This window comes from Triturus cristatus, chromosome 7 (assembly GCF_964204655.1).
Source record: "Triturus cristatus chromosome 7, aTriCri1.1, whole genome shotgun sequence".
NCBI classification, from domain to species: domain Eukaryota; kingdom Metazoa; phylum Chordata; class Amphibia; order Caudata; family Salamandridae; genus Triturus; species Triturus cristatus.
The window spans coordinates 1,340,829,990-1,340,857,163 of record NC_140590.1 but is presented as its reverse complement, the minus strand read 5'-3'; the positions used below and the strand labels follow the sequence as shown (position 1 = coordinate 1,340,857,163).

General features: G+C 45.6%; 1 protein-coding gene across 3 annotated transcripts in view; it reads right to left on the bottom strand.

Annotated features, from left to right (window-relative positions):
- Window positions 1-12,161: 12,161 nt before the first annotated feature.
- The window catches only part of LOC146812000 (uncharacterized), a 356,521-nt gene continuing 341,508 nt past the window's right edge, over window positions 12,162-27,174 (bottom strand). For 2 of the 3 annotated variants that reach the window (XM_085618974.1, XM_085618975.1), the window contains exon 9: window positions 18,862-20,356. In XM_085618974.1, coding sequence (XP_085475100.1) covers window positions 20,240-20,356 — 117 coding nt within the window. In that variant the 3' untranslated portion in view covers window positions 18,862-20,239. Of the gene's footprint in view, window positions 13,644-18,861; window positions 20,357-27,174 lie in introns of those variants that run through there. The other variant, XM_085618973.1, reaches the window with a different exon arrangement.

Here is a 27,174-nt window from a genome sequence, read left to right as displayed (position 1 = left end):
GCATACTGTTCCCACACCAGCTGTACGCGGGGGAATACCCTATTCCCTTCAGCGACCTACAAATCAAATACGATCTTGCACCAATTGAATTCTATAACTTCCTAAACATAAAAACGGCTTTGTCCAAACTCACACTCTCCCCGACACCGCCCTCACTCCCACCATACCTTGCCAGACTAAACAGACTAGGACACCAGGTTTCCTTTCTCTATAAACTCAGCCGTCCCCAACAATCTGGCCTTACTGCCCCAATCACACAATTCTGGAATAACCTTTCATCTAGGCCAATCACAGACTCAGATTGGACCAACGCATGGATATCCTGCACGAGACACAAAATCAGCCCTACACTATCACAGACAAAATACTGGCTCTTACACAAAGCCTTCTGGACCCCTGCACGATTATTTGCACACAACCTCTCCCCAGATGCCTTTTGCTGGAATTGCAAACGCGCGGGGGGTGACTTATCACACATCATCCTAGAATGCGACTGCGTGGCGCAATTCTGGGAGAATATATTCGACTTGATCTCAAAGCTATTCTCCATCTCACCGGTGAAAGAGCTCCCTTACCTAGTTTTCGGGTTCACCCAGAACCCATCCCTTGATGCAGATGATAGGGCATTACTTGACCTCCTCCTCTCGGCTGCAGTTAAGACAGTCCTCAGCAACTGGAAAGATACCAGCAAGGCCAACTACGCAGGGTGGTTAAATTGGATAATTAGCTTACGTGGAGCAGACAATATTACACTCCTTCAGACACCGTGCCGTCCTGCCACGAGAAAACTATGGTCGACTCTTGATAACTACTTCACGACACGTAAGCCACCTTAGATGGGCCCACACACCGTCCACGACTCACCAACATATGCTGCCCGACTGCCTTCATTGCACTCCTAGCCACCGTAAATAATTGTCCTTAATGAATGAGTAAAATGCTGTTGAAATACAATGTCTGTTACTGAATTGTTGTGAGTATGTGATACGTGCTCTACTGTTGTACTTTTGCACTGACATTTACTATGATGTACTGTAGCGTACAGTAATTTTGATTCGTAAATTTATGACTCATATTACACTAATGGACTTGCTTTATATATGTCTATGCTGTAACAACCAATAAAAAACTTTTGAAATAGGAAATCACATTCTCACCCAATGTAAGCTCCACACCCGTAGGAGAACAGTATAAAGTCGCATGTAACCTCTTCAACAAATCCAAGCCCAAAAGATTCTCACCACAACCAGTAGTCAAAATCAAAGGAGCTTCTAACTCGTGAGACCCAATCGTAAGGGGCAAGGGGCGAGAGACTGGATTGCTAACGGGGGCGCCAGAGAATCCAACGGAAACATTCGTTAAGCCAGACAAAGGCGCGCCAGGGAGTTTCGAATGCATAATGGAACTTTTTGCTGCACCAGTGTCCAACAGAAAAGGCTCAACGACGCCCAATGTGGCTACTGCGACATAAGGTCCTCTCTGATCAACCGGAACTGATACTTCTCCCTTCCTTCGTCTATGGCTGTCCTAGTAGATACCATCCGTATCAACATCATGCTCAATGTAATGGTCATCCACATGATACTGTGCAGATCTACCGGACGATTGTTCACGTCGATCGAAACAATTCTGCGAGTCTGAGGAAGTGGCAAAACGCTCGGCCTGATTCTGAGTAACTCCACGACCTCTACCACGTGAAGCTTGTTGAGGACCACCACGACCTCCTCGAGCTGACACACCATTATTCCTATCACGGAGAACCGGACAATTAAACTTCAAATGGCCCTCCCCTCGACAGTACGCACATTGATTATATCCCAACACAAAACGAGGTGCGGGAGAGTCATTCCGTGTCTGCGATCTAGAGAACTGTGATTGCGATCTATTTGGCTGTTGCGAATCATTGAAATTTGAGCGCGGAGGATACGCTTGCTGCAATAGGACCTTAGTTTTAAGATCCTTTGTTTTCTTATCTGCACGTTCACTTTCCTCCTTTTCCCTATTTTCGTAATATTGAGCCGTAGCCAATATTTGAGCAGTGGTAGAAACAGCCCATGAACTCTCAGAATTTTTCAACCTATTGCTAAGTTCGGGCAACAAGTTCGATACAAACTTATCAACAAACAACCGCTGACCACCTTCTGAACCCATGTCCTGGCCACTATGATCGACAAATGCTTCCTCGAATCTCGTAAAGAAGTCGGATACGCTTTCATCCCTCTTTTGCTTGCACGCGGACAACTTGTCCCAATTGACGCGCATCGCCGGCATAAGCGTTTTCATGAGGGTAATTATCCTCTGGGGCAATTCCACAATAAGCTGCTCAGGCTTAGCCCCACCAACTTGCTGAGCGTCTGCCGCTGTAAGGGCAGCCCAATCACCGCCCAACTCGGCCGCGTGATTCTCGTGACGAATTTTCGCCCAAATTGGCTGAGGCACTACATTGCCAAACAGCATATCAATATCAGCAAGGTTCATAACAGTAGCATCCACCAATTGGGACAACTCCTTATAATAACCCGCTGGATTTTTACGGGGATCAGGCAAAGTTTGCTTCACCTGTAAGACTTCCGATCGTTTCCAAGGGAGGTGTATCCACACTCTGAAAACGGCCTGGGACAGCAGTAGGATCACCTGGCATCCATACTGGGGGAACTTCCCGCATCGGATATTGACCAGGTTGTGCCATCCACGCTGCAGTCTCTTCCTTAAACAATGCTCGAGGTTGCACTGTACATCGAAATGATAACAGACGTTCTAGAGCTTCTCGAACCTTATCACCCACGATCACACCGGTTGTGAACCGATGCTGGAGATCAGAAACCTCCGACGGTACATTATCTACCACATCGTAATCCCACTCCTCCTTCAACGATTTACACAATTCCTCAAACACGAATCGTTGAGTGGGCGCATTAAACTGAGAAAATGTCTCAAACACTACACGCGAAGAGTATTTAACGGGATTACGTATCCATTTACGTGCCATTTTTACCAGCGATTCACGTTCCCTATCATCAGGAAGCTGACTGCGCCGCTGAGTGGCATCAGAAAGAGTCGAGCCGGGTATTGGCCCAAAAAGCGGAGAATAAAGAGTAGCAACAGCAGTCAGGAGACGACTACGAACAGAAGGAGAAGAGGAAGAAGATGCAGGCGCAACAACAGTAGGGGTAGAGGCAATAGAAGTAGACGCGGCACCAGGAGTAGTGGGAACGACAGACTGAGGAGGGACTTGAAAAGGCGCAGTAGGAAGAGAAGCCGGTAAAAGAGGAGGAACGATTTGTGGCACAAGGGGTTGCGGGAGAGCGGGAGGAATGTCGGGCTGACCAGCGGCCGCCAAAACAGCAGGTGGAGGAAGAGGTAGAATCACAGGACCCAGAGTATCGGGAGCATAGGGAGGTGGTGATTTCAACAGATAAGACAATAGCGAATCCTCTACCGCTTCTTCTCCCGACTTATCGACATTAGACGGTAGCACCGGATAACATTTATCCACCGCCATATGATGAAGTCGAGCACTAACTTCCTGCTCTTTCTCATTTTTATCTCGCTGATACTGTTCAGCATCTTGCATCACCGCAATAACACCGTCCCTTTTATTTTTCTTACTCTGTTTGATTTCTTTCTGCTTGGCCTCTTTCCGCCACAACCGGAAGGAATCAAACATGGCCGGCCTAGCCTTCCTTTTAAACAGTTTAGCTTCCAAATTATCTAAAACGGCAGTTTCGAAACTACCATGAGATGGCCAACTAAGAACACCATCATTTTTAGTGTAGCGGACCCAATATTCATTATACACAATAGGACCCACGCCATGGCGACTATAGAGCTCGTAAATTGGAGTTCCAACCGGAGGTATCGGACATGAATCCTCCAGCCGGGAATCCATTCTGCAACATTTGAGAAACCCAAACAAAGTACTACGGCTAGGCATCGCGCACACTAACTGAGTTTACAAACTTCAAGGGCTATCGAATTTATGATATCCTCGCAAAAAGTTTGCGAGACCCTCGGTTTTTGGCAATTGCAATCGTCAAATAAAACCCAACAACTAAGAACCACAAATGCTATGGTACCATGCAAACAACAAAGGAACACTGGGAGCGACCCACAAATACTTAACTGAAAGAACAATGGCGTCACCAGGAAGGCCCGTCTATCGTCTCGCCGTACAAAGGACTACGCCAGGCGCCAAAACAGGTCGACAGTCAGGGCATCAGTCCGTCGCAGCCGTCAGGAGGCGGGGATCTTCGCGGGAAAAGACGTCGGGCCACTTATTTCGACAACTGGATCGATGAAGCGGGGTGCACCTTCCCTCGGAGATTTCACACGAAGTTCCTCACGATCGTCGGGCTTTGGACCGGTACCGCTGATGTCGCCCCACGTTGGGCGCCAACTGAAGGACTGGGTTTTTCTAAGACCCAGAGGTGCCAGGGAACAACACCTGAAACCTTCGCGGGTTACCTGTGCTGGCGTACCAAACACAGAGACACGGGACACTTCCAGCGACGTCAGATCAGCGTTTATTAACTGCAGGGATACAGAGGTCACAAGAAGTACACAGCGTGTAGGTTCTCGGAGACTGCTTCAATTTGCAAAAGTGGATCGCTCCTTTTATACACGTTTTTCTCATAGAACAGTATAGTGAACAAAGATTACAACTCAGTTCCCATAATAAACTTCAAAAGGGTCGCGTTCATGTTTCAGGAGGCCGGAACATAATTACAACAGTATTGCCAGTTCCCAACTATAAAAACATATCTTCTCTGCAATAAAACACATTCCATCCTGACCATAAACCCATTAGGAGAAGGGACAAGAACAGATGCAAAGAAAGGACAAGGATGCACAACAGATTAGAGAAGAGTGTTAGGAGTAATAAAGGGAACTTGATAACGGGATCAGAGACACCGTGTCTAATGTATGCATGGCTGAAACAATAGACCGGCACGGCAAGATGAGCCTTGAGCGGGGCCATCTGCCTTCGTCGTGTCGTTCCCCTCGTCATAAAAGTCATACTCCAAAGAACACATGTCCCTCGTGTAAGCTTGGGAGTCCCAGGGTCACGAAGCGGATGAAGTCCGTTCGCTGGCTACTTGAGGGCAAGAGACAAAATGGATGCCGTATCTAAAATGGAACCCGAGGGGTCAGATGAACAAACCCAAAAATCAGACAAACCATACGTGGTTGCGTAGCGAAACTGCGTACACCCACTATACTCGTCATTTGCAGTTCGTAGATACCCAACTCACCCATATTCGTCATCACCCAAAAAGTGTCGTTCCGTCCCACACGGAACCTCAGTTCCCGCTGTGTGTCACAGTTCAAGTACCCTCGTCTTCTCCGGATCCACGGAGCGCAGGGCTCCTAGACAGGTCAGAATCGGACACGGCGTGTCGCAAGGTTTCGGAGGGGACCCGGGATACTGCTCAAGTCAATCAATGAGGTAGTCAGGCTGGGGGTGGCAGACCTCCGAGTTGAAGCTTGGGGGAGAGGGTACTGGGATGGCGCACCTGGCGATCGGGATGCCTCCCCCGATGGTCGTTTTTCTTGCAGGACCTACTCCGGCGTCTCTGGGGTTTAGGCAAGGCTGGGTGTGGCTGCGGGGGGACCCGCTGGGTGGGGGGGAAGGAACCAGCCAATTCAGAAGGGGCTGTTCCTCCGTGAGCCAGGTTCATGCTGCCTGGGGGCAGTCAAAGAAGAATGTCTTGTCTTGGAAGATAACTTTGAGCCGGGCTGGGAAAAGAAGACCGTAGTGGAGCTTTTGTTTGACCTCATCGTAGGTTTGGCGCTGGGCCTGCACCCCCCTGGTGTAGTCCGGGAAGACCATGATTCTGTTCTGAAATTGCAATGGACCTTGTGCCCTGGCCGACCTGAGGATGGCATCTCTGTCTCGGAAATTAAGGACCCTCAGGATTATGGGTCGGGCAGGAGCCCCAGGCGGAGGTTTGGAAGCCAAGGAGCGGTGAGCCCGCTCAACGGTAAAGCAGGGGAATAGGGCTTCCTTGGGCATCCAGGAACGCACCCAAGTTTCCACAAACGTGTCAGCATGACCTTGCTCCACTCCGTCGGTAAATCCTAGAAGGCGTAGGTTGTTTCTCCTCGACCTGTTTTAGATGTCCGATGTCCTCAGCCCTTCGGTGGAGCTCCGAGGTCTGGGTCTGGAGGCGGGTCACTTGGGTCTTAAGGGGGCCAATGTCGTCTTCTGCCGTGGAGATACGGGATTCCGTCTCCGTGATGCGCTCCGTAGCATTGCGCAGGTCTTGGTGAATGAGAGCCACGTCCACCCTCACCTCACCAATCTTGTTCTCCACAAAGGCCTGCGACGTGCTTATCGCCTGAAGGATGGTGGAGAGATCACCCCCGGTGGCGCCAGGTGCGTTAGGTGTCCCACCGCCAGGATCCTGGTCTGACATGGTAAATTGATCCATTTTGGTTTGGGTTAGAGGGGCCGGGTTCTGTAGGGTGCGATTTCTGCCCATCGCCGCCAGGGGTATAATCCGATCCGGCACAGGCAGGGGCGAGCAGCAGTCTAGCAGATGAGGGGTGGTCCCCTGACACCCAGACCGTCAATGCTCAGGTCGGGGCGCCCAAGTCCACCCCCACAGGCCCCCAATAGAAGCAAGACTAGGTCGGTGTCCCGGGCTCAACCTCAGGGCCGGGTGGAGCGCTCCAGCGGAGTGCGGCCAGACCAGTCCAGAAATCAGCTACAGTGACAGTCCCCCAGCTCAGACCTCAAGTCCGGATGAGATGGCCTCTCCTCCGAGAGAGTAGCCTGGAGAAGACGGGGGGCCAAGGAGGAGCCGAGGTCCGCGATGGGCTCCGCCACCGACACGGGCCGGCTGGAGCAGATGGGGCCCCTACAGATCCTCCCGTCGAACCCAGGGAAGCACCCTGTGGCAGGGAGCACGGCGCAGAAGGGAGTGGCTCCATGGCAACCAAGGAGGAAGAAGGGGGGTAGAGGCGCCGAAGTTACTCCTCCGCGCTGCCACCCGACGTGATGGCCGATCCCCACCCCCGGACCCCACGCACCGGAGTAGTTACTGAAGGGGCGACAAGGGAGTCACACATGTCCCTGGCCCCAAATATCCTGGCAGTGGCAGGTGGCCCGCTGCTCCCAAGTGGAGTCGCAGCGGCGTGCGGGATCGAGCCCAGGGCAGCCCAGTCGACCGTGCCAGGGGAGACTCCACACGGGACACCGGGCAGCTCAGGAGACAGGCCTGTGGCCGGCAGCAATGCGGAGGAGCAGGCCCAGGATTATCAGGGAGGGGGGGGAAGAATTCGGGGGAACGGTGGAAGAAGGGGGGGCGGGGGCACCAGGTCACCCCGTCGCCCCGCCTGTCCCCAAGCCCCACTCACCAGTAATGGGGAGAGTAGGGGGGGTCAGCCCCACAAGCGTACCACCAGCAGGAGTCCGGCCCCTCCTCCACACCAGTCAATGCCCCCAGGGGCACGACCGGGGCCTCCAGATGATCCCCAGGCTCACTCGCCGCTACCCGATCCGGCAGCCGGGATCAGCACTCCACCAGGTCGCTGGGCCTCCCCAGCTGCAGGTAGGCGCGGGGCGCCGAGTGGAGTAAAGCCGGGCCAAAGAAGGGGCGTCCTGCCCCCACACACAAGCCCCAGCCGGCCCAGAGGTCCTCTCCCACTCGTGCAGCAGCAAGTAGGGCCAAGCCCCTCAGAGTGACATCGGTGGACTTGTGTAGGCCCGACCCGGAGACAGCTGGCCACACTCCCAGCAGGCCCAGTCACTCACAGGGGGAGCAGGGAAGTCCAGACCGCGGGCGGTCCAGACGCCCAATGGGATCCCAAAAAACCTGTGGGCCCGCTCCACCTCGATTCGCCGCCGCCCGACCTCAGCAGCTGGTCCAGTAGAGCAGGGTCTCAACAAGCTAAACCAAGGCCGCCGGAGCCCGTTCACCGGCCAGCTCAAGGGTCCCCAACTGCAGCGCCCGAGGGGCCCACAGGGCGGAGCAGGCCACAGGCGTAGAGGCGGGCCTGGTCCCGATCCTCCGCTCCACGCCGCTGCCCGGCAGCCGAGCCCAGTTGGGTCCGCGGTCGCCGCGACTCACCACAGGACAATCCAGGTGAGCCAGTTCCCCTCCGGAGAGCAGTGCCCGGAGTCAGCAGTCAGACGAGATCTCCGCCCCCAGTGTCCAGCGCAGATAGCAGGTCCTGCGCTGCAGCCCCGATCTGCAGCGCTCCTTCACCCCTCTCCGATCTCTGGCAGCACCGGCCTGCAGGTGGGTACAGCTGCTCCCGGCGCCGCAGCAGGGGTCCCAAGGGGGATATCAGTGGTGCCCAGGTCCCGCAGCTCCGGGGCAGGCTGCCGGCAGGGCTGCCATTTTCTGAGTACGGCCGCGGGCAAGGGGGCAGAAACAGGCTGGCAAAGGCTCCAATCTGCCTGAAAACCGGCCCAGAGCGCAGCAAAAGGGGCAGAGGGTCTCTGGTAGCGATAGTCCAGGTTGGATGGCAGCTGTCAGCGGCGGATGCAAGGCGGATGACGGAGGGGGTCCGGAGCACTCTTAGAGTGCGATCCGCAATCTTGACGCCTTCTTTATTGATTTTTACAAGCATTAAGTTGGTTAAAGTTTCCATTTTTACAGTAATTATTTACATGGTTGTGCAGAATAGAATACTAACTATTGAGGACCATCTGCTAAAACAGGAATAATCAAATTGCACATACACACACATACCTACAAAAATGTATCCGTCGTGTCTCTGCAGGTCCTTGAAGTCATTATAGCCGTGTCTAACAAGGTGTACCATACTTTGAGTAGATTTAGCCATGACACACCTCACTCCTCAGTACTAACCACTCTTTCGCCCATCCACCCATGACTCCACTCTGCCTTTATGCACTCAGGAGGTGCACGAGGGAAGCTGGTAGCACCTGTCTTTCATGCCTTGCAATCCCCAAAACCTATTCTGAATCACTCTCACCACCTTATTAAGACTATTGCCAGTTGGGATCTTGGATCTGTGCTCGCTTCGTAAACAATCTTCTTACATGCACACAAACGCCCTTTCATTAATGCGTGCATGCAAACAAACACCCTTCCATCCATTCACACACACACAAACACCCTTCCAAACATGCACACACACACACAAACACCCTTCCATACACACAAACACCCTTCCATACAAACACCCTTCCATACACACATACATGCACACAGTCTTCCATCCATCCATGTACACAAACACCCTTCCCTCCATGCATGCACACAAACACCCTTCCCTCCATGCATGCACACAAACCCTTCCGTCCATACATGCACACAAACACCCTTCCATCCATACAGTCTTCTATCCATACATGCACACAACCACCCTTCAACCCATGCATGCACACAACCACCCTTCAACCCATGCATGCACACATACAAATACCCTTCCAGCCATCCATGAATTGCGCCCTTGCATGCACTGCCCGTACAAGGTGGCAACACTTCAATACTACATCAGAGGTAGCTATATGCTATGTTACTACCGCAGGGAAATCAAAGAGTGAAGGACAGACTCATTTACACCTAAAACACCTGCCACTCAAGCTTCTCTAAATAATATTCTCTAAGGAGCATTTGCACGGGCGTGGGTCCCATTGACTGTTAAAATTACTTTTTAACATTCTATTTGGAGGTAAGGTTTATTTACTCCAACTCCTAGTATCCTAGATAACAATTAAAAAGATCATGTTATTACGCTGTACAGTGCGAACAGATCTCCCATATGTTTTTCTCTTCAATTGCAATAAAACGCGCGAGTTTTGCCATGTCATACCTATTCATTACAAATTGTAAACGTCTCCACCCGAATCTCCATTACACAGAAATCGTACTCGAGGGTGACAGTTTTTGCGATCTCAATGTCGTATAAGTAACATTTGTACCTCCCGGAAGCCTTTCTCCGATCATGCCACAGGTCTGAGGTCCCAGCGTACTGTGCCGGACGCTGTATTGCAGTAAACATAACTAATATTAGAACTGTCCCGTGATCAGACGTCCAGCATTTGTAGAACGATGCAAATTGTGCCGGGCATGGCAGAATAATGCTCCACCAATAAGTGGCAGCGCTCACATGTGAAAGGCATATTTCTTAGCTTTGTGACCGTCGTCCTCTGGCTTCAATCTTTGGCTTCTCTTCTGGGACAATCGACTTTCATGACAAAGCGAAGGGGCGACATGGGGTTGAGTTTGTCGGTGCTGCCGGCAACCACCATAGGTACATTGCATTCATTGATCAGGATGGTTAGCAGAGCTAACCTGGATAGCTTTAATGCGGGGACTGTCAAATAACCCTGGGCGTAGTTCGCAAAGTAGCACTACGCGAAGCTACGCAAAGTGCACTTCACACTACGCGAGCTACGTGTAGCACTTCAGAGAACTGCGTAGTACTCTGTTCGCACTGTGCAAGATGTCGTTTTCAATGATTGCACAGTGCGGACAAGCAACCGGCACTGTGCAATCATTGAAAACGGCATCTTGCACAGTGCGAGCTGTAGTTTTCTGCCACTCTAGTAGATTTTTACTCGAGCTGCAGCTTTCTCAACGCGGACTGGTAGTTTCTCAGCGTGAGCGGTCGCGAGCATACGCGACCACTCGCAATGAGAAACCTGACCTCCTCGCGTTGAGAATCTCACTGGGAGGTTTATTTTCCACGCTCGTGATCGCCAACTTGATGTTGCTGATCGCGAACGAGGAAAAAGTCTCGCCGGGAAGTCATTTTGCTTGCTCGCGGTCGCCAACTTGACTTTGAGGACCGCGAGCAAGCAAACAATGACCCCTGCACTACGCAACACTACGCTATGCGTGTTTGCACTGTGCTACGTGCAATTCACGTAGTGCGAAGTAGCGCAAACTACGCGAGCGTAGCGTAGTGCTTTGCCCAGGCTTACTGTCAAATCTCACCCGATGATGCAGTGTCGATGATTAGTGTTGAATTGAACTTCGATGCATCTCCAGCAGATTTATATTACAAGACATTACATCCAATCCGGTCACTAACATGTTCTTTTGAGATGCCTTTCTTGCCAACCTCCAATTGGGACACTAGTGACTACAAAGTTACACGCAGCTCTTTGCAAAACGTCTAATAAACATTCATGCCAAAGAGCATGTTTTAACAAAACACTCTTCCATCACACAGATATCGGGCTCACCTTCACCAGCGCAAATTTAACAAACACAATTTTCATTTGTATGTAGTTGTGTGCCGATCCCGTCACCAATATAAGAAATTTGCTTTCCACCAAATCGTAATCCTGTTGACAAAGGGATTCTTTCAATTACAATTTTTTTCAGGTAATAGTTTGTTTGTGTTACGTTTAATGCAAATTTGTGTGAAATTCTGTAGCCTGGAGGAATTATTATTTAACACAGCAGCGATACTACCAGCACCGTTTTCTCCAACTGTCTGACAGTAGAACACCGGTTGCTAAATATCATTTTTTCTCTTAAAAGCCTTCATTTGGTAAATAATTTTGATGGTGGTCCGCAATCTGTTTGCAGGCTGGCCAGAAGAGAATTTAAAACTGCAACTCAAGGTGGCAAGGTGGTCGGCGGGTCTGTAGGTGTTCCAAACAAGCTTGGGAATTGGGCAGTACACTGGTCGTAAGTCTGATTGGGGTGGTGGTGGATGATAAGGCAGGCGAACAAGGTGCAAGATGTATCGCTCCTGAAAACTGTGTGTACTGCATTTGCATCCTGAGTAATGCCGGAGCAAGCAAGAAAACATTTTTGATTACTACAGCAAATCACCTAAACAAAAATATGGATTTAATGGTACAGCAGGAGGAGACCTGTGCCTTCAATGTGGGGTCTCGGCACATTTCCACCACAGGTCGAGGGGACATTGAAATGCCATTAAATGTAGACGCAGAACACATTATTGGTGGCGCCACCACCTTTCAACCTGCCCAGAATGACCAGCGAGATGGAGGGCCAGCTAACACCTTGATTTTCACCCATGCACTTTGTTGAATTTGAAGCTCACAGGTATTGCATATTTTGCTAGTAGTTCATTACTTTTCAATCCCAACAACTCCAAGACGCAAAGTGATTCCAATAATCCCTTCACTTTGATCTCCTGGTTGTGAAAACCTCCAAAAGTACAGTGTCAACCATTTTAAGAAAGAAAAAAACCACAATTGCTGGTATTGTCTCAGAAGTTATTTTACAATTCTTATAACGAACTAGGATACATAAAACGTGTGGTACTGTACAAAGGACAAACTGATAAGGCGATTCAGTTTGAAGTGCACATCTAAAACTTCTAAATAAAATTAAAAAAATCGAGACTTCAAGATACCAACTTGGTGAAATGGTGCTTGATCCATAATCTGGAAGAATGGGTCATGCTCATTACCAGCTTCCACGTGTTCACCAAACAGTACTTCATAGGTATCTGAGCCAAACAGCAGCATTTTCATCGCCGGCTAATAAATGTTCTCATCAGTTCCAAAATCAATACACAACCACTATTCACCTTTTAATTGTCGACAACTACTGTTTGTTACCAGCTAGAGCGCCAAAAGCCTGATTGTGGTGCTTTAACCACACTTTCGGAATAACCGGATACAGAGTTAAGTGTGCAATTACTTCAACAGAGTGCAGAAATTATATCATAAAGCAGGATTACAAACTTTGTATTATGATTCAATACTATATAAACCCAATGTGTCAACCGATCGTCCTGTAGTTGGCTCTAATGGATTGTTGCCATGCATAAACACCCCATAATGACCCCAGGGTAGTGTTGATATTGGAACAACATATATGTAAAGGTAAAAACGTGTTTACCAGTTCATTTGGGACATGCTGCAGATTTATTAAGTTTATTTTTTGGATCATTAAAACTGGATTCGACTTAAAGGTTTTTTTAATCTGAAATTACCTATTCTAGTAATGGAAAAACAGGTTTTGATATTTTCCCAGCAATGACAACTACCAAGTCATTTCAAGCACCATAGTAAACCCTCAACCTCTTTCTGGTAGGGTACAGGGAGCACCAGCGATTGGTGCACTCCCATGAAATCCCAAATAAAGAGGGCAGCAATCTCAATATTTAGCTTGCTCAGTTTCTTCAATAAGGACCTTACATCAGGATGTGTGAAGACCTACTAAAGTCAGAATGAGTAGGACAACACTCGGCTACTGATGGGAGGGGCACATATATAGCCCCAGAGGGTTGTCCCAAGTATGTGAGTAGCATGGATAATAATAGCACTGAGTAGATGCAGGAGACCTGCAAATTCAGGAAAAACAGGAGGTCTTCCCTGTCGCCAAAAGTGTTGAGGAAGATGAACTCAATTGTAGGACGAACCCGATGCTGCCTTTTGGGCAATTATTTTGCAGTCGGAAAGCATCAAATGGAAACCCACATTTCCTCCCCCAAACAGTCTGTATTAACAACAGAGACCAATAATGGATTAGTCTTTCCCAGGAGACACATGTCCTGCCAGATCAATACAAAATTAGAAATGTTTGATTCTTGGTAACATTTTTTACTACTGAATGCAACTACTCCGCTGCTGTATGCTTCACAATGGGAGAGTGAACAACTGCTGGCTTGCTTGGACAGAGCACATTGGAATAATCCAGTTCACCAACTGCCATTTTGGAGAGCATTTCATCCACCTGCGAAAAGAAATGGATTAGTCAGCCATCTTTAATCATGGAAAATGAAAAGCGGTTTCATTTCACCCCATCCTGAACACAAACTAGGTGCATCTTTTTTCACCTTCAGAGCTAGTTACCAACACAAGCCATGTGTTCCGGTTTAGGGAGGACCTGGCTTGGCAGTTGGGGCTGGACTGTTCCAATTGAAGCAGGGCCAATACCGATTTGGACACAGCTGGGTCTAAGCTGAGGTGGCATAGTGAGCAAAATAACGAAGGACTGGGAAGCAGCCTGAATAATTACCAGTGGCTGAGAATATTTGAAGCATCCGATCCATCACTTTTTGTATACTTCAGTGGGCCACCCTAAGTGGGACAGGTATACTCAGAAGTCAGTCACGTGCACACAGTACCACTGGAAATGAGGTTTACCTGGCTGGTGAGCCCTAATAGCAGCAAAACTAGTCCTGGGTTGGTTGTGTTTGGTTCAGAGAGGACCTGGCCTGGCAGTTTAGGCTGAGTTGTTCCCATTCGAGATGGATCAAGACAGATTTTCATATGACTGAGACCAAAGTGAGGTGGGATAGTTTGCAAAATAACAATGGACTGGGATGCATCCCAAGTAAATAGCCTTGGCTGAGATTAGTTCAAGCATTCCAATCATCACGTTTTTGCATGCTGCAGTTAAAATCAAAACACTACGAGGATTTTCAGTTGGTAGCAATCTAATAACTTTCTCCTAATTTCTCTTCCTCTGACCTGTCCCCCCTAGCCTCCTTATACTTAAGCACTTCTCTGACTAAACAGTTACATGTAACCCTGCTGAGTCAGATAGAAGGAACCGGGCACCATTAACATGTTGTACAGGGAACAAAGAAAATACTAAAGCGAGATACATAAAGTAGGGGAAGGTGGAAGGATGGGGGTAGAGAGAGATGATGCGGAAACATATGGGGTAGGGAGAGAAGTAAAGTAAAGAAAGAAAGGTGTGGTATCCAAAGGGAAAGGAGAAAAGGAAGAAAGAGGGAAATCTAGGAAGAAAAAGACAGGCAGAGAGATAAGGTTTTAGAGTGTGATGGAGGGGTGGAGAGCGATAGCAATGGGGAAAAAAGAAATGGAGGGCTAGAGAAGTACAGTCCCTAAAGAGGCGAGGTAGAAAGAAAGGATGTAGAAAAGGTGAATTTGAGTGAGGTATAGTCAGCAAGAAGTAGATGTAAACAGTCTTGAAACATGAACGGTTGAGAGCAAAATGAAAGGATGTATAGAAAAATGGGTCAGGTAAAGAGTAGTGGGGAAGAGAGAAAGGTATAAGGGTGAAGGAGAATTGGAGCATAAAGAGGAAGGTGAGAGAAAGAGGCAAGGCTTATACAGAGGTAGAGTTGTGAGACAGAAAATAAGTTATTTTGAGGTACAGAGATCTATTAAGAAAGAGGTTGAGTGAGATAGTTGAAGTAGAGGAGAGCTGAAGTGGAGAAGGAAGTCGAGAGAGAAAGAGATAGAGAAATGAGTTGATGTTAGCGAAAAAAATCTGTAGAAATAGAAGTACCCAGAAATGTGTAGGATATTTAGAGAGGTAAAGGAAAGAACATAGAGGTAGAATCAACAAAAGAGGATGTGAGGTAGTGAACTAAAGGGGAGATAAATTGAGAGTTTAGGTAATAAAGAGCGGTAGAGAGAAATAAGATCGAGAGATGATGTGGAGGGGTGAGATAGAGAAAGGGCTGAGAGAGAAGTAAGGTACCGGGGACAGCAGGAAAGCTAGAAATTAGGTTGTGTGGGAAGTGAGATAGAGGGAGGCGAGAAACTGGTAGGACCAATGGAAAAAATTCAGTGAGGTAGAGAGAAAGAAATGAGGTAGAGAGTGAGTGGAGGTGGAGAGATGAGACCAAATGTAATGAGGGAGATATTTTGGGTATATTGATATGTGGGGTAGACAAAGGTGAGGTAGAGAGCTGAAACGGAGAAAGAGGGTAAGAGACTGGGTTAAGGGTGATGTAAGGTGAAGTAAGGAGAGAGAAATTATATGAAAAGCCAGAGAAAATCCACAATCTGGCTGAGAGTGTGAGGGTTAAGGCTATAGAGTGCAGCACACATGCAATGTGTGGGATCTTTACAGCAATGAAAGCATTTCTCCATGTTAGGATCTGATTCAATACCATGTCATGGCTTTGGATACAAAAAAATGTAGCTGTCTTCAGTAGATCAGGCTTTGCATCAAAAGTTTAAAAAACAGGTGGTTGCACTAACCCACCCAAGTAATGCTCTGTTGAGATAAACCCTTAGTAAATGTGGCCCTAAGTTTCTGTTAAGCAAGCTCCGCTGTGAAGTTAAAAAAATTGAAGCTGGTTTTAAGAACGACAAATATCGCAGGAATTCCGACTGTTCACTCACTTCATTAGGTGACTCCTTGGAAGGTGGGGACCCTGGGTCAATGCCCTCTTTGCCCTTGCCTTAAAACGTCTCTGCCGCTCAATCAGTTTCATGTCTATGAACAAAGCTACTACTTAAACTGCTCTGTGATGGTATTAGAAAGGGAAATGCTGCAGTGTGCAGCTGGGCTGTAAAATTTGTGCAAACTGCTTTGGTAAGCTTTTAGGCATTCCCTCTTGCAGCTCCCTGAATTTAAAATTTAACAGACTGTAAATTGGACTTGGAAGACAGCATCTAACATTAGAGCTTTTCTGTATTAGTTAAGTCTGTCGCCAGACGTAATGTGATCAACCTAAAAAAAACTCATGTTAGTAGCTAGGCATTCATGCTTTGATTGGGCAGAAGTTGTGCGCTTCCACAGAAAAACTGGATTCCCCTCCAAGCAGCTGTGATTATATGGGTTATTTATCCATCTGTCTGAGCCAGCAGCAGTTTAGCTGCTTGGGCTGGAACATTTAGGAGCACACACAACACTAATGCTGCTAAATTGTCTTAGATACCATAGTGAATGGTTTGCTCTGGCAGCAGCAAAAATGGGAGGAGAGCGTTTATGAGGAATATATTGAAGTCCCAGTACCCTCCACTTACACCATTAACTTTAGACTTCATAGTAAAATTTTGCGTTTGTGAACAGTATGGGATGCCCAGGGCTGCACTAATCTACATGCATTGTTAGGTCAGAGATGCCAGTTTAACTGTCACCTGCCTATGTGTCCTTGATAATTACCTTGCTAGGGTTATTGTGATTCCGCGATTCTTTATTTGTATGGAAATTTGTTTTTTACTCTATGCCTGTGTCCTTGATATTTATCTTGGAAAGCACTCCGTTTCCCACAAGGGTCTTGTTTGCGCTATATAAAACCCTCAAGATAAACCTGACCTTATGTGATCAGCCAAAAAGAGCTCTGTGTGTCACTGAGAGAAGGGCTTAGAGACTATGTTGGTTCCACTGATTACAGGATTTGATTGGACAGGATTTGTGTGCTTCCACTAAATAGATTGCTTGTATTGGATTTTTTGAATTGTGGCAAAGCCTATGCTCGATACAGCAAGAATGAGTAGAGTATGGTGGAAAGCTAGTGATCAAGGTTATAGGCCTGATTTGTTTATGATGAAATGTTATGATATGGGAACTAGGACAGATGTATTTATTGTGAAAAGCATATGCTAAAGTCGATAGGGATTTATGTTTGAATTGTTATAAATATTAAAGCCTAAGGACTGGTGTTTTATTACATGGTATCTCAGAGATTACCATAGTAGCCAACGGTTTTGGTGTTGGTTATCACTGGTTACAAAATATGGATATCAACTGTTTGCTCTGTGAGGATCCTGTTTAGGCCCCCTTAGGAGAAAGATTATTTTGCTTAGCCAACTGTAAATTTGTATACCGTTCTAATTTTAGGACTGTGTCTCTGATGGTTGTCTTGTGGAAATGCCTACACTCAAATTTGTAGGCCTGGGATGCTTACTGTCTACATTTGTTGCAGTGAGAAAATTAGCCTATTGTATACATCGCGGATGCATGCTTTTGGAATGCTCACTTTTGTAACAGCCTCTAATATTGGTACTGAAGTCATGACAATTATGCGTTTCCCCTTAGCTAGTGCTCTTTCTCGCAGTCTGTACAGCTGTTAGTATTTTTTCAGTTGATGCAAAAAGTATTTCAGCGTTTGTGTACAAAAGAGATCTGGATGCAATGGGTACTGTTTCGTCTTCACTGAAGGTTAGGTAAGTGTACCCGGATTGACCCGCAATTACACGGATCACCAAATTTGTGGTGTTTACACGTGTGTTAGTGTTTGGAAGCAATTGTGTTAGCTTGTAAAGAACGGAGAACTTATGTGTGTTCCTGTGCCCAATGTCGAGCTGAAAAATCAGGTCTAATCAAGTTGTAGAAAGGTTTTACTTTTTTGTCGCAATTCAAAATCTTTGTTCTGCCAAAATTAGGGAAATAGAAATAGTTTTTGTTTGTGTTACGTTTAATGAAAATGTGTGTGAAATTCTGTAGCCTGGAGGAATCATTTTTTAACACCGCAGCGATACTACCAGCACCGTTTTCTCCAACAGTGTCTGACAGTAGAACACCGGTTGCTAAATATCATTTTTTCTCTTAAAAACCTTAATTTGGTAAATAATTTTGATGGTGGTCCGCAATCTGTTTGCAGGCTGACCAGAAGAGAATTTAAAACTGCAACTCAAGGTGGTCGGCGGGTCTGTAGGTGTTCCAAACAAGCTTGGGAATTGGGCAGTACACTGGTCGTAAGTCTGATTGGGGTGGTGGTGGATGATAAGGCAGGCGAACAAGGTGCAAGATGTATCGCTCCTGAAAATTATGTGTACTGCATTTGCATCCTGAGTAATGCCGGAGCAAGCAAGAAAACATTTTTGATTACTACAGCAAATCACCTAAACAAAAATATGGATTTAATGGTACAGCAGGAGGAGACCTGTGCCTTCAATCTGGGGTCTCGGCACATTTCCACCACAGGTCGAGGGGACATTGAAATGCCATTAAATGTAGACGCAGAACAGATTATTGGTGGCACCACCACCTTTCAACCTGCCCAGAATGACCAGCGAGATGGAGGGCCAGCTAACACCTTGATTTTCACCCATGCACTTTGTTGAATTTGAAGCTCACAGGTATTGCATATTTTGCTAGTAGATCATTACTTTTCAATCCCAACAACTCCAAGACGCAAAGTGATTCCAATAATCCCTTCACTTTGATCTCCTGGTTGTGAAAACCTCCAAAAGTACAGTGTCAACCATTTTAAGAAAGAAAAAAAACACAATTGCTGGTATTGTCTCAGAAGTTATTTTACTTCAGCTTATTTTACAATTCTTATAACGAACTAGGATACATAAAACGTGTGGTACTGTACAAAGGACAAACTGATAAGGCGATTCAGTTTGAAGTGGACATCTAAAACTTCTAAATAAAATTAAAAAAATCGAGACTTCAAGATACCAACTTGGTGAAATGGTGCTTGATCCATAATCTGGAGGAATGGGTCATGCTCATTACCAGCTTCCACGTGTTCACCAAACAGTACTTCATAGGTATCTGAGCCAAACAGCAGCATTTTCATCGCTGGCTAATAAATGTTCTCATCAGTTCCAAAATCAATACATAACCACCATTCACCTTTTAATTGTCGACAACTACTGTTTGTTACCAGCTAGAGCGCCAAAAGCCTGATTGCGGTTCTTTAACCACACTTTCGGAATAGCCGGATACAGAGTTAAGTGTGCAATTACTTCAACAGAGTGCAGAAATTATATCATAAAGCAGGATTACAAACTTTGTATTATGATTCAATACTATATAAACCCAATGGGTCAACCGATCGTCCTGTAGTTGGCTCTAATGGATTGTTGCCATGCATAAACACCCCATAATGACCCCAGGGTAGTGTTGATTTTGGAACAACATATATGTAAAGGTAAAAACGTGTTTACCAGTTCATTTGGGACATGCTGCAGATTTATTAAGTTTATTTTTTGGATCATTAAAACTGGATTCGACTTAAAGGTTTTTTTAATCTGAAATTACCTATTCTAGTAATGGAAAAACAGGTTTTGATATTTTCCCAGCAATGACAACTACCAAGTCATTTCAAGCACCATAGTAAACCCTCAACCTCTTTCTGGTAGGGTACAGGGAGCACCAGCGATTGGTGCAATCCCATGAAATCCCAAATAAAGAGGGCAGCAATCTCAATATTTAGCTTGCTCAGTTTCTTCAAGAAGGACCTTACATCAGGATGTCTGAAGACCTACTAAAGTCAGAATGAGTAGGACAACACTCGGATACTGATGGGAGGGGCACATATATAGCCCCAGAGGGTTGTCCCAAGTATGTGAGTAGCATGGATAATAATAGCACTGAGTAGATGCAGGAGACCTGCAAATTCAGGAAAAACAGGAGGTCTTCCCTGTCGCCAAAAGTGTTGAGGAAGATGAACTCAATTGTAGGACGAACCCGATGCTGCCTTTTGGGCAATTATTTTGCAGTCGGAAAGCATCAAATGGAAACCCACATTTCCTCCCCAAAACAGTCTGTATTAACAACAGAGACCAATAATGGATTAGTCTTTCCCAGGACACACATGTCCTGCCAGATCAATACAAAATTAGAAATGTTTGATTCTTGGTAACATTTTTTACTACTGAATGCAACTACTCCGCTGCTGTATGCTTCACAATGGGAGAGTGAACAACTGCTGGCTTGCTTGGACAGAGCACATTGGAATAATCCAGCTCACCAACTGCCATTTTGGAGAGCATTTCATCCACCTGCGAAAAGAAATGGATTAGTCAGCCATCTTTAATCATGGAAAAAGAAAAGCTGCTTCATTTCACCCCATCCTGAACACAAACTAGGTGCATCTTTTTTCACCTTCAGAGCTAGTTACCAACACAAGCCATGTGTTCCGGTTTAGGGAGGACCTGGCTTGGCAGTTGGGGCTGGACTGTTCCAATTGAAGTAGGGCCAATACCGATTTGGACACAGCTGGGTCTAAGCTGAGGTGGCATAGTGAGCAAAATAACGAAGGACTGGGAAGCAGCCTGAATAATTACCAGTGGCTGAGAATATTTGAAGCATCCGATCCATCACTTTTTGTATACTTCAGTGGGCCACCCTAAGTGGGACAGGTATACTCAGAAGTCAGTCACGTGCACACAGTACCACTGGAAATAAGGTTTACCTGGCTGGTGAGCCCTAATAGCAGCAAAACTAGTCCTGGGTTGGTTGTGTTTGGTTCAGAGAGGACCTGGCCTGGCAGTTTAGGCTGAGTTGTTCCCATTCGAGATGGATCAAGACAGATTTTCATATGACTGAGACCAAAGTGAGGTGGGATAGTTTGCAAAATAACAATGGACTGGGATGCATCCCAAGTAAATAGCCTTGGCTGAGATTAGTTCAAGCATTCCAATCATCACATTTTTGCATGCTGCAGTTAAAATCAAACACTACTATGAGGATTTTCAGTTGGTAGCAATCTAATAACTTTCTCCTAATTTCTCTTCCTCTGACCTGTCCCCCCTAGCCTCCTTATACTTAAGCACTTCTCTGACTAAACAGTTACATGTAACCCTGCTGAGTCAGAGAGAAGGAACCGGGCACCATTAACATGTTGTACAGGGAACAAAGAAAATACTAAAGCGAGATACATAAAGTAGGGGAAGGTGGAAGGATGGGGGTAGAGAGATGATGCGGAAACATATGGGGTAGGGAGAGAAGTAAAGTAAAGAAAGAAAGGTGTGGTATCCAAAGGGAAAGGAGAAAAGGAAGGAAGAGGGAAATCTAGGAAGAAAAAGATAGGCAGAGAGATAAGGTTTTAGAGTGTGATGGAGGGGTGGAGAGCGATAGCAATGGGGAAAAAAGAAATGGAGGGCTAGAGAAGTACAGTCCCTAAAGAGGCGAGGTAGAAAGAAAGGATGTAGAAAAGGTGAATTTGAGTGAGGTATAGTCAGCAAGAAGTAGATGTAAACAGTCTTGAAACATGAACGGTTGAGAGCAAAATGAAAGGAGGTATAGAAAAATGGGTCAGGTAAAGAGTAGTGGGGAAGAGAGAAAGGTATAAGGGTGAAGGAGAACTGGAGCATAAAGAGGAAGGTGAGAGAAAGAGGTAAGGCTTATACAGAGGTAGAGTTGTGAGACAGAAAATAAGTTATTTTGAGGTACAGAGATCTATTAAGAAAGAGGTTGAGTGAGATAGTTGAAGTAGAGGAGAGCTGAAGTGGAGAAGGAAGTCGAGAGAGAAAGATAGAGAAATGAGTTGATGTTAGCGAAAAAGATCTGTAGAAATAGAAGTACCCAGAAATGTGTAGGATATTTAGAGAGGTAAAGGAAAGAACAGAGGTAGAATCAACAAAAGAGGAGGTGAGGTAGTGAACTAAAGGGGAGATAAATTGAGAGTTTAGGTAATAAAGAGCGGTAGAGAGAAATAAGATCGAGAGATGATGTGGAGGGGTGAGATAGAGAAAGGGCTGAGAGAGAAGTAAGGTACCGGGGACAGCAGGAAAGCTAGAAATTAGGTTGTGTGGGAAGTGAGATAGAGGGAGGCGAGAAACTGGTAGGACCAATGGAAAAAATTCAGTGAGGTAGAGAGAAAGAAATGAGGTAGAGAGTGAGTGGAGGTGGAGAGATGAGACCAAATGTAATGAGGGAGATATTTTAGGTATATTGATATGTGAGGTAGACAAAGGTGAGGTAGAGAGCTGAAACGGAGAAAGAGGGTAAGAGACTGGGTTAAGGGTGATGTAAGGTGAAGTAAGGAGAGAGAAATTATATGAAAAGCCAGAGAAAATCCACAATCTGGCTGAGAGTGTGAGGGTTAAGGCTATAGAGTGCAGCACACATGCAATGTGTTGGATCTTTACAGCAATGAAAGCATTTCTCCATGTTAGGATCTGATTCAATACCATGTCATGGCTTTGGATACAAAAAAAAAATGTAGCTGTCTTCAGTAGATCAGGCTTTGCATCAAAGGTTTAAAAAACAGGTGGTTGCACTAACCCACCCAAGTAATGCTCTATTGAGATAATCCCTTAGTAAATGTGGCCCTAATTTTCTGTTATGCAAGCTCCGCTGTGAAGTTAAAAAAATTGAAGCTGGTTTTAAGAGCGACAAATATCGCAGGAATTCTGACTGTTCACTCACTTCATTAGGTGACTCCTTGGAAGGTGGGGACCCTGGGTCAATGCCCTCTTTGCCCTTGCCTTAAAACGTCTCTGCCGCTCAATCAGTTTCATGTCTATGAACAAAGCTACTACTTAAACTGCTCTGTGATGCTATTAGAAAGGGAAATGCTGCAGTGTACAGCTGGGCTGTAAAATTTGTGCAAACTGCTTTGGTAAGCTTTTAGGCATTCCCTCTTGCAGCTCCCTGAATTTAAAATTTAACAGACTGTAAATTGGACTTGGAAGACAGCATCTAACATTAGAGCTTTTCTGTATTAGTTAAGTCTGTCGCCAGACGTAATGTGATCAACCTAAAAAAAACTCATGTTAGTAGCTAGGCATTCATGCTTTGATTGGGCAGAAGTTGTGCGCTTCCACAGAAAAACTGGATTCCCCTCTAAGCAGCTGTGATTATATGGGTTATTTATCCATCTGTCTGAGCCAGCAGCAGTTTAGCTGCTTGGGCTGGAACATTTAGGAGCACACACAACACTAATGCTGCTAAATTGTCTTAGATACCATAGTGTATGGTTTGCTCTGGCAGCAGCAAAAATGGGAGGAGAGCGGTTATGAGGAATATATTGAAGTCCCAGTACCCCCCCCTTACACCATTAACTTTAGACTTCAGAGTAAAATTTTGCGTTTGTGAACAGTATGGGATGCCCAGGGCTGCACTAATCTACATGCATTGTTAGGTCAGAGATGCCAGTTTAACTGTCACCTGCCTATGTGTCCTCGATAATTACCTTGCTAGGGTTATTGTGATTCCGCGATTCTTTATTTGTATGGAAATTTGTTTTTTACTCTATGCCTGTGTCCTTGATATTTATCTTGGAAAGCACTCCGTTTCCCACAAGGGTCTTGTTTGCGCTATATAAAACCCTCAAGATAAACCTGACCTTAGCCAGCCAAAAAGAGCTCTGTGTGTTACTGAGAGAAGGGCTTAGAGACTATGTTGGTTCCACTGATTACAGGATTTGATTGGACAGGATTTGTGTGCTTCCACTAAACAGACTGCTTGTATTGGATTTTTTGAATTGTGGCAAAGCCTATGCTCGATACAGCAAGAATGAGTAGAGTATGGTGGCAAGCTAGTGATCAAGGTTATAGGCCTGATTTGTTTATGATGAAATGTTATGATATGGGAACTAGGACAGCTGTATTTATTGTGAAAAGCATATGCTGAAGTCGATAGGGATTTATGTTTGGATTGTTATAAATATTAAAGCCTAAGTACTGGTGTTTTATTACATGGTATCTCAGAGATTACCATAGTAGCCAACGGTTTTGGTGTTGGTTATCCCTGGTTACAAAATATGGATATCAACTGTTTGCTCTGTGAGGATCCTGTTTAGGCCCCCTTAGGAGAAAGATTATTTTGCTTAGCCAACTGTAAATTTGTATACCGTTCTAATTTTAGGACTGTGTCTCTGATGGTTGTCTTGTGGAAATGCCTACACTCAAATTTGTAGGCCTGGGATGCTTACGATCTACATTTGTTGCAGTGAGAAAATTAGCCTATTGTATACATCGTGGATGCATGCTTTTGGAATGCTCACTTTTGTAACAGCCTCTAATGTTGGTACTGAAGTCATGACAATTATGCGTTTCCCCTTAGCTAGTGCTCTTTCTCGCAGTCTGTACAGCTGTTAGTATTTTTTCAGTTGATGCAAAAAGTATTTCAGCGTTTGTGTACAAAAGAGATCTGGATGCAATGGGTACTGTTTCGTCTTCATTGAAGGTTAGGTAAGTGTACCCGGATTGACCCGCAATTACACGGATCACCAAATTTGTGGTGTTTACACATGTGTGTTAGTGTTTGGAAGCAATTGTGTTAGCTTGTAAAGAACGGAGAACTTGTGTGTTCCTGTGCCCAATGTCGAGCTGAAAAATCGGGTCTAATCAAGTTGTAGAAAGGTTTAACTTTTTTGTCGCAATTCAAAATGTATGTTCTGCCAAAATTAGGGAAGTTTTTGGAGGTTGGAGTAATGCACATTTTTCTAGAATAATAGCTGCTAGGCTTTTACCTTCACTCAAGAGCTCATATCCTAAAAATAGGACATTGAGGTGGGACATTTTTTAAAGTTGAATTTGTAGCCCTCAGAGGCGAACCCCAGAATTATGTTGTTCACCCTGGTCAAATGATCCAATAGTTCATCATCCACCAGATAAATATCATCTATATAGGACAATGCCTCCTCAAAGTTTTGAAGTAACTCTGATGCTCTTACTGAAAACAACCCAGGGCTATTCTTATACCCTTGGGGCAATCTGCAGAATTGATGTTAAGAGGCGAGGGCCGAAAATGCTGCTGAATACCTGCTTTCAGGTGCTATATTTTGGCAGGACAATCCATTTGAAATATCTAATGTCTTTTTGCATTTCTTCTGCACAATGCTATTCATTAATGTGGCACTGTGTGCATTTTGTACTGCAAATGTTTTTGTGTTCAACTGCCCGAGTCTAAAACTAGATGGTATGAATTGTCTGGTTTCATTACAGGAAACAAAGGATTATTCATTAAAGAGGTGCAGTTCTCTACTGCACCATGGTATTCAAGTTTATCCAAGGTCTCCCTGACTTGTTTTTTGCGTCATGTCTTATTGGGTACTGTCTCTGTGGAATTGGAGTAGTTTTTACTGGGATTTCATGGTGAGGTGACTCAGCATCCCACCCTACATGATTGCGGTAGAATGCAGGAGCTAGTGCTACCGCCCACTCCTGCATGTGACAAATGTTTTAGTGCTTGTAGAACGAGGTCGGAGAAAGCCGGTAAAATAATGTTTTCTCCTTTTGAGCAGTCCATAAATTCAGGTGGCCAATCTTTTTCAGCCAAACGGATATCATCTCCATAAGTCAGGTTTTCCAAAAAGAGAGCCTACAACGTTTGTTTGTCCACCCCCATCTGGAGTGTCATTTCATATAACTGATGTGGGACGCTTGCCCTTGTATCAGGTGTTTCCACCGTGATATGCTCATTCAATGCTGCTGTCACCAGAAATTCCATCAGGTTCTGGCAAGCTATTGTTACTTCTACAGCACTGTTTAGCATCATCAGAGCCCATTCCACATTCAGAAGTCCTCAGTAGCCTGGGCATTTCTTATTTTAAGTCCAACTACCTCCTTTTTGAATTGAGGTTTTGATTTTGGTTTACCTTCTTGTTTGATAATGTAGTTTAAAGTGCGATGTGTGTCGCTTGGCTTGACTTGCTTTCTGATCTTTGGTCTGAGTTTGATGAACCCTGAAAGGAACTAGAGTAACGTGTATTAGTACCCTGATACAGGTCAGGTTTTTTAAATATTGTGACAGTTCCTAAGGTTATATTTCCTGTCAGAAGACTCCTGTTGAGGAGACCCACCCGTGCTTTTGATGTATTCAGTTTTTTAAAATGTTTATTATCCCATCCTTTTTGGAAGAATCGGGTGCTTGCTTTGAGTTAACCTTTTAAGTATTACCCATCAATTGTAGCTTCACAGGTTTAGCTCCCAAATGATCTCTACCCAATGTAGCGTATGTCACTTCGATAATTTTAGGTAATTCTTGCTCCTGTTGTGCAGGAGTGCCTTCCCTCAAGCATTGGCATAGATCCACCGCAGCTGCCTCCCCTTTTATGTTTGCTAACATGATTGTTGATACCTGGGGAAAATTGCCTATCAATTTCATCTCTAAGTCCAGGGCAGGGTCTGCCTGTATTCATTCTGTATTTGTTTCAATTCTTCTGCTATGACTGCTTTTGAGAGGGTACCATGTGTTCTGGTATAAATGGCAGCAAAAACTGTACCCAAAGTGGTACAATCCTAGATTGGGGCAGCTATCCCCACTGGCAAGCAAATTAGAAGTATTCTGTGTTTTTCTTGTGGGCCTGTGTGTGGAAACACTGCCTCAAGCTGTGCTATTTTCTGTGCTATACAGAATGGCATTTGCTCACGTTTAGGGAGCATTCTTCCCATAATCACGTTCAGCGTTTGTGGGGTGATTTTTGTTGCAGTCCCTTGTAGTTGACATGCTGGAGTGACCCTTGTAGGTTGATGTGTAAGATTTTGCGCAACGAACTGTGTTTGATTTCTACAAAGTTCTGTTATTTCTTTGTGAAGTGGACGTAAGTCTGCAATTGGCAAAGTGTCAATTTCTGAGTCCGGTTTGTAAGCAGCTAGACCCGGCCAAGTCACTCTATCTCAGCTGAGCGGACTGAGTTTCACTTTTTCTTTAAACCAGTTTATATGTTCCTGGTACGTTAACAGGACTTCTATGTCCTCATATGGATTTTATTCATCTGGTATCTCATCTGGAGTGTAAGAATGAAATTTATTTGTGCGTGCATCTGCAGGTGGGAATTTGACCCATGAATAGAACACCTCTGTTCTGTATACCTCGTGTGCCTTAATCACAAAGGTTATGGTCCCCGCTTAATGCTGAGAGACCAAAA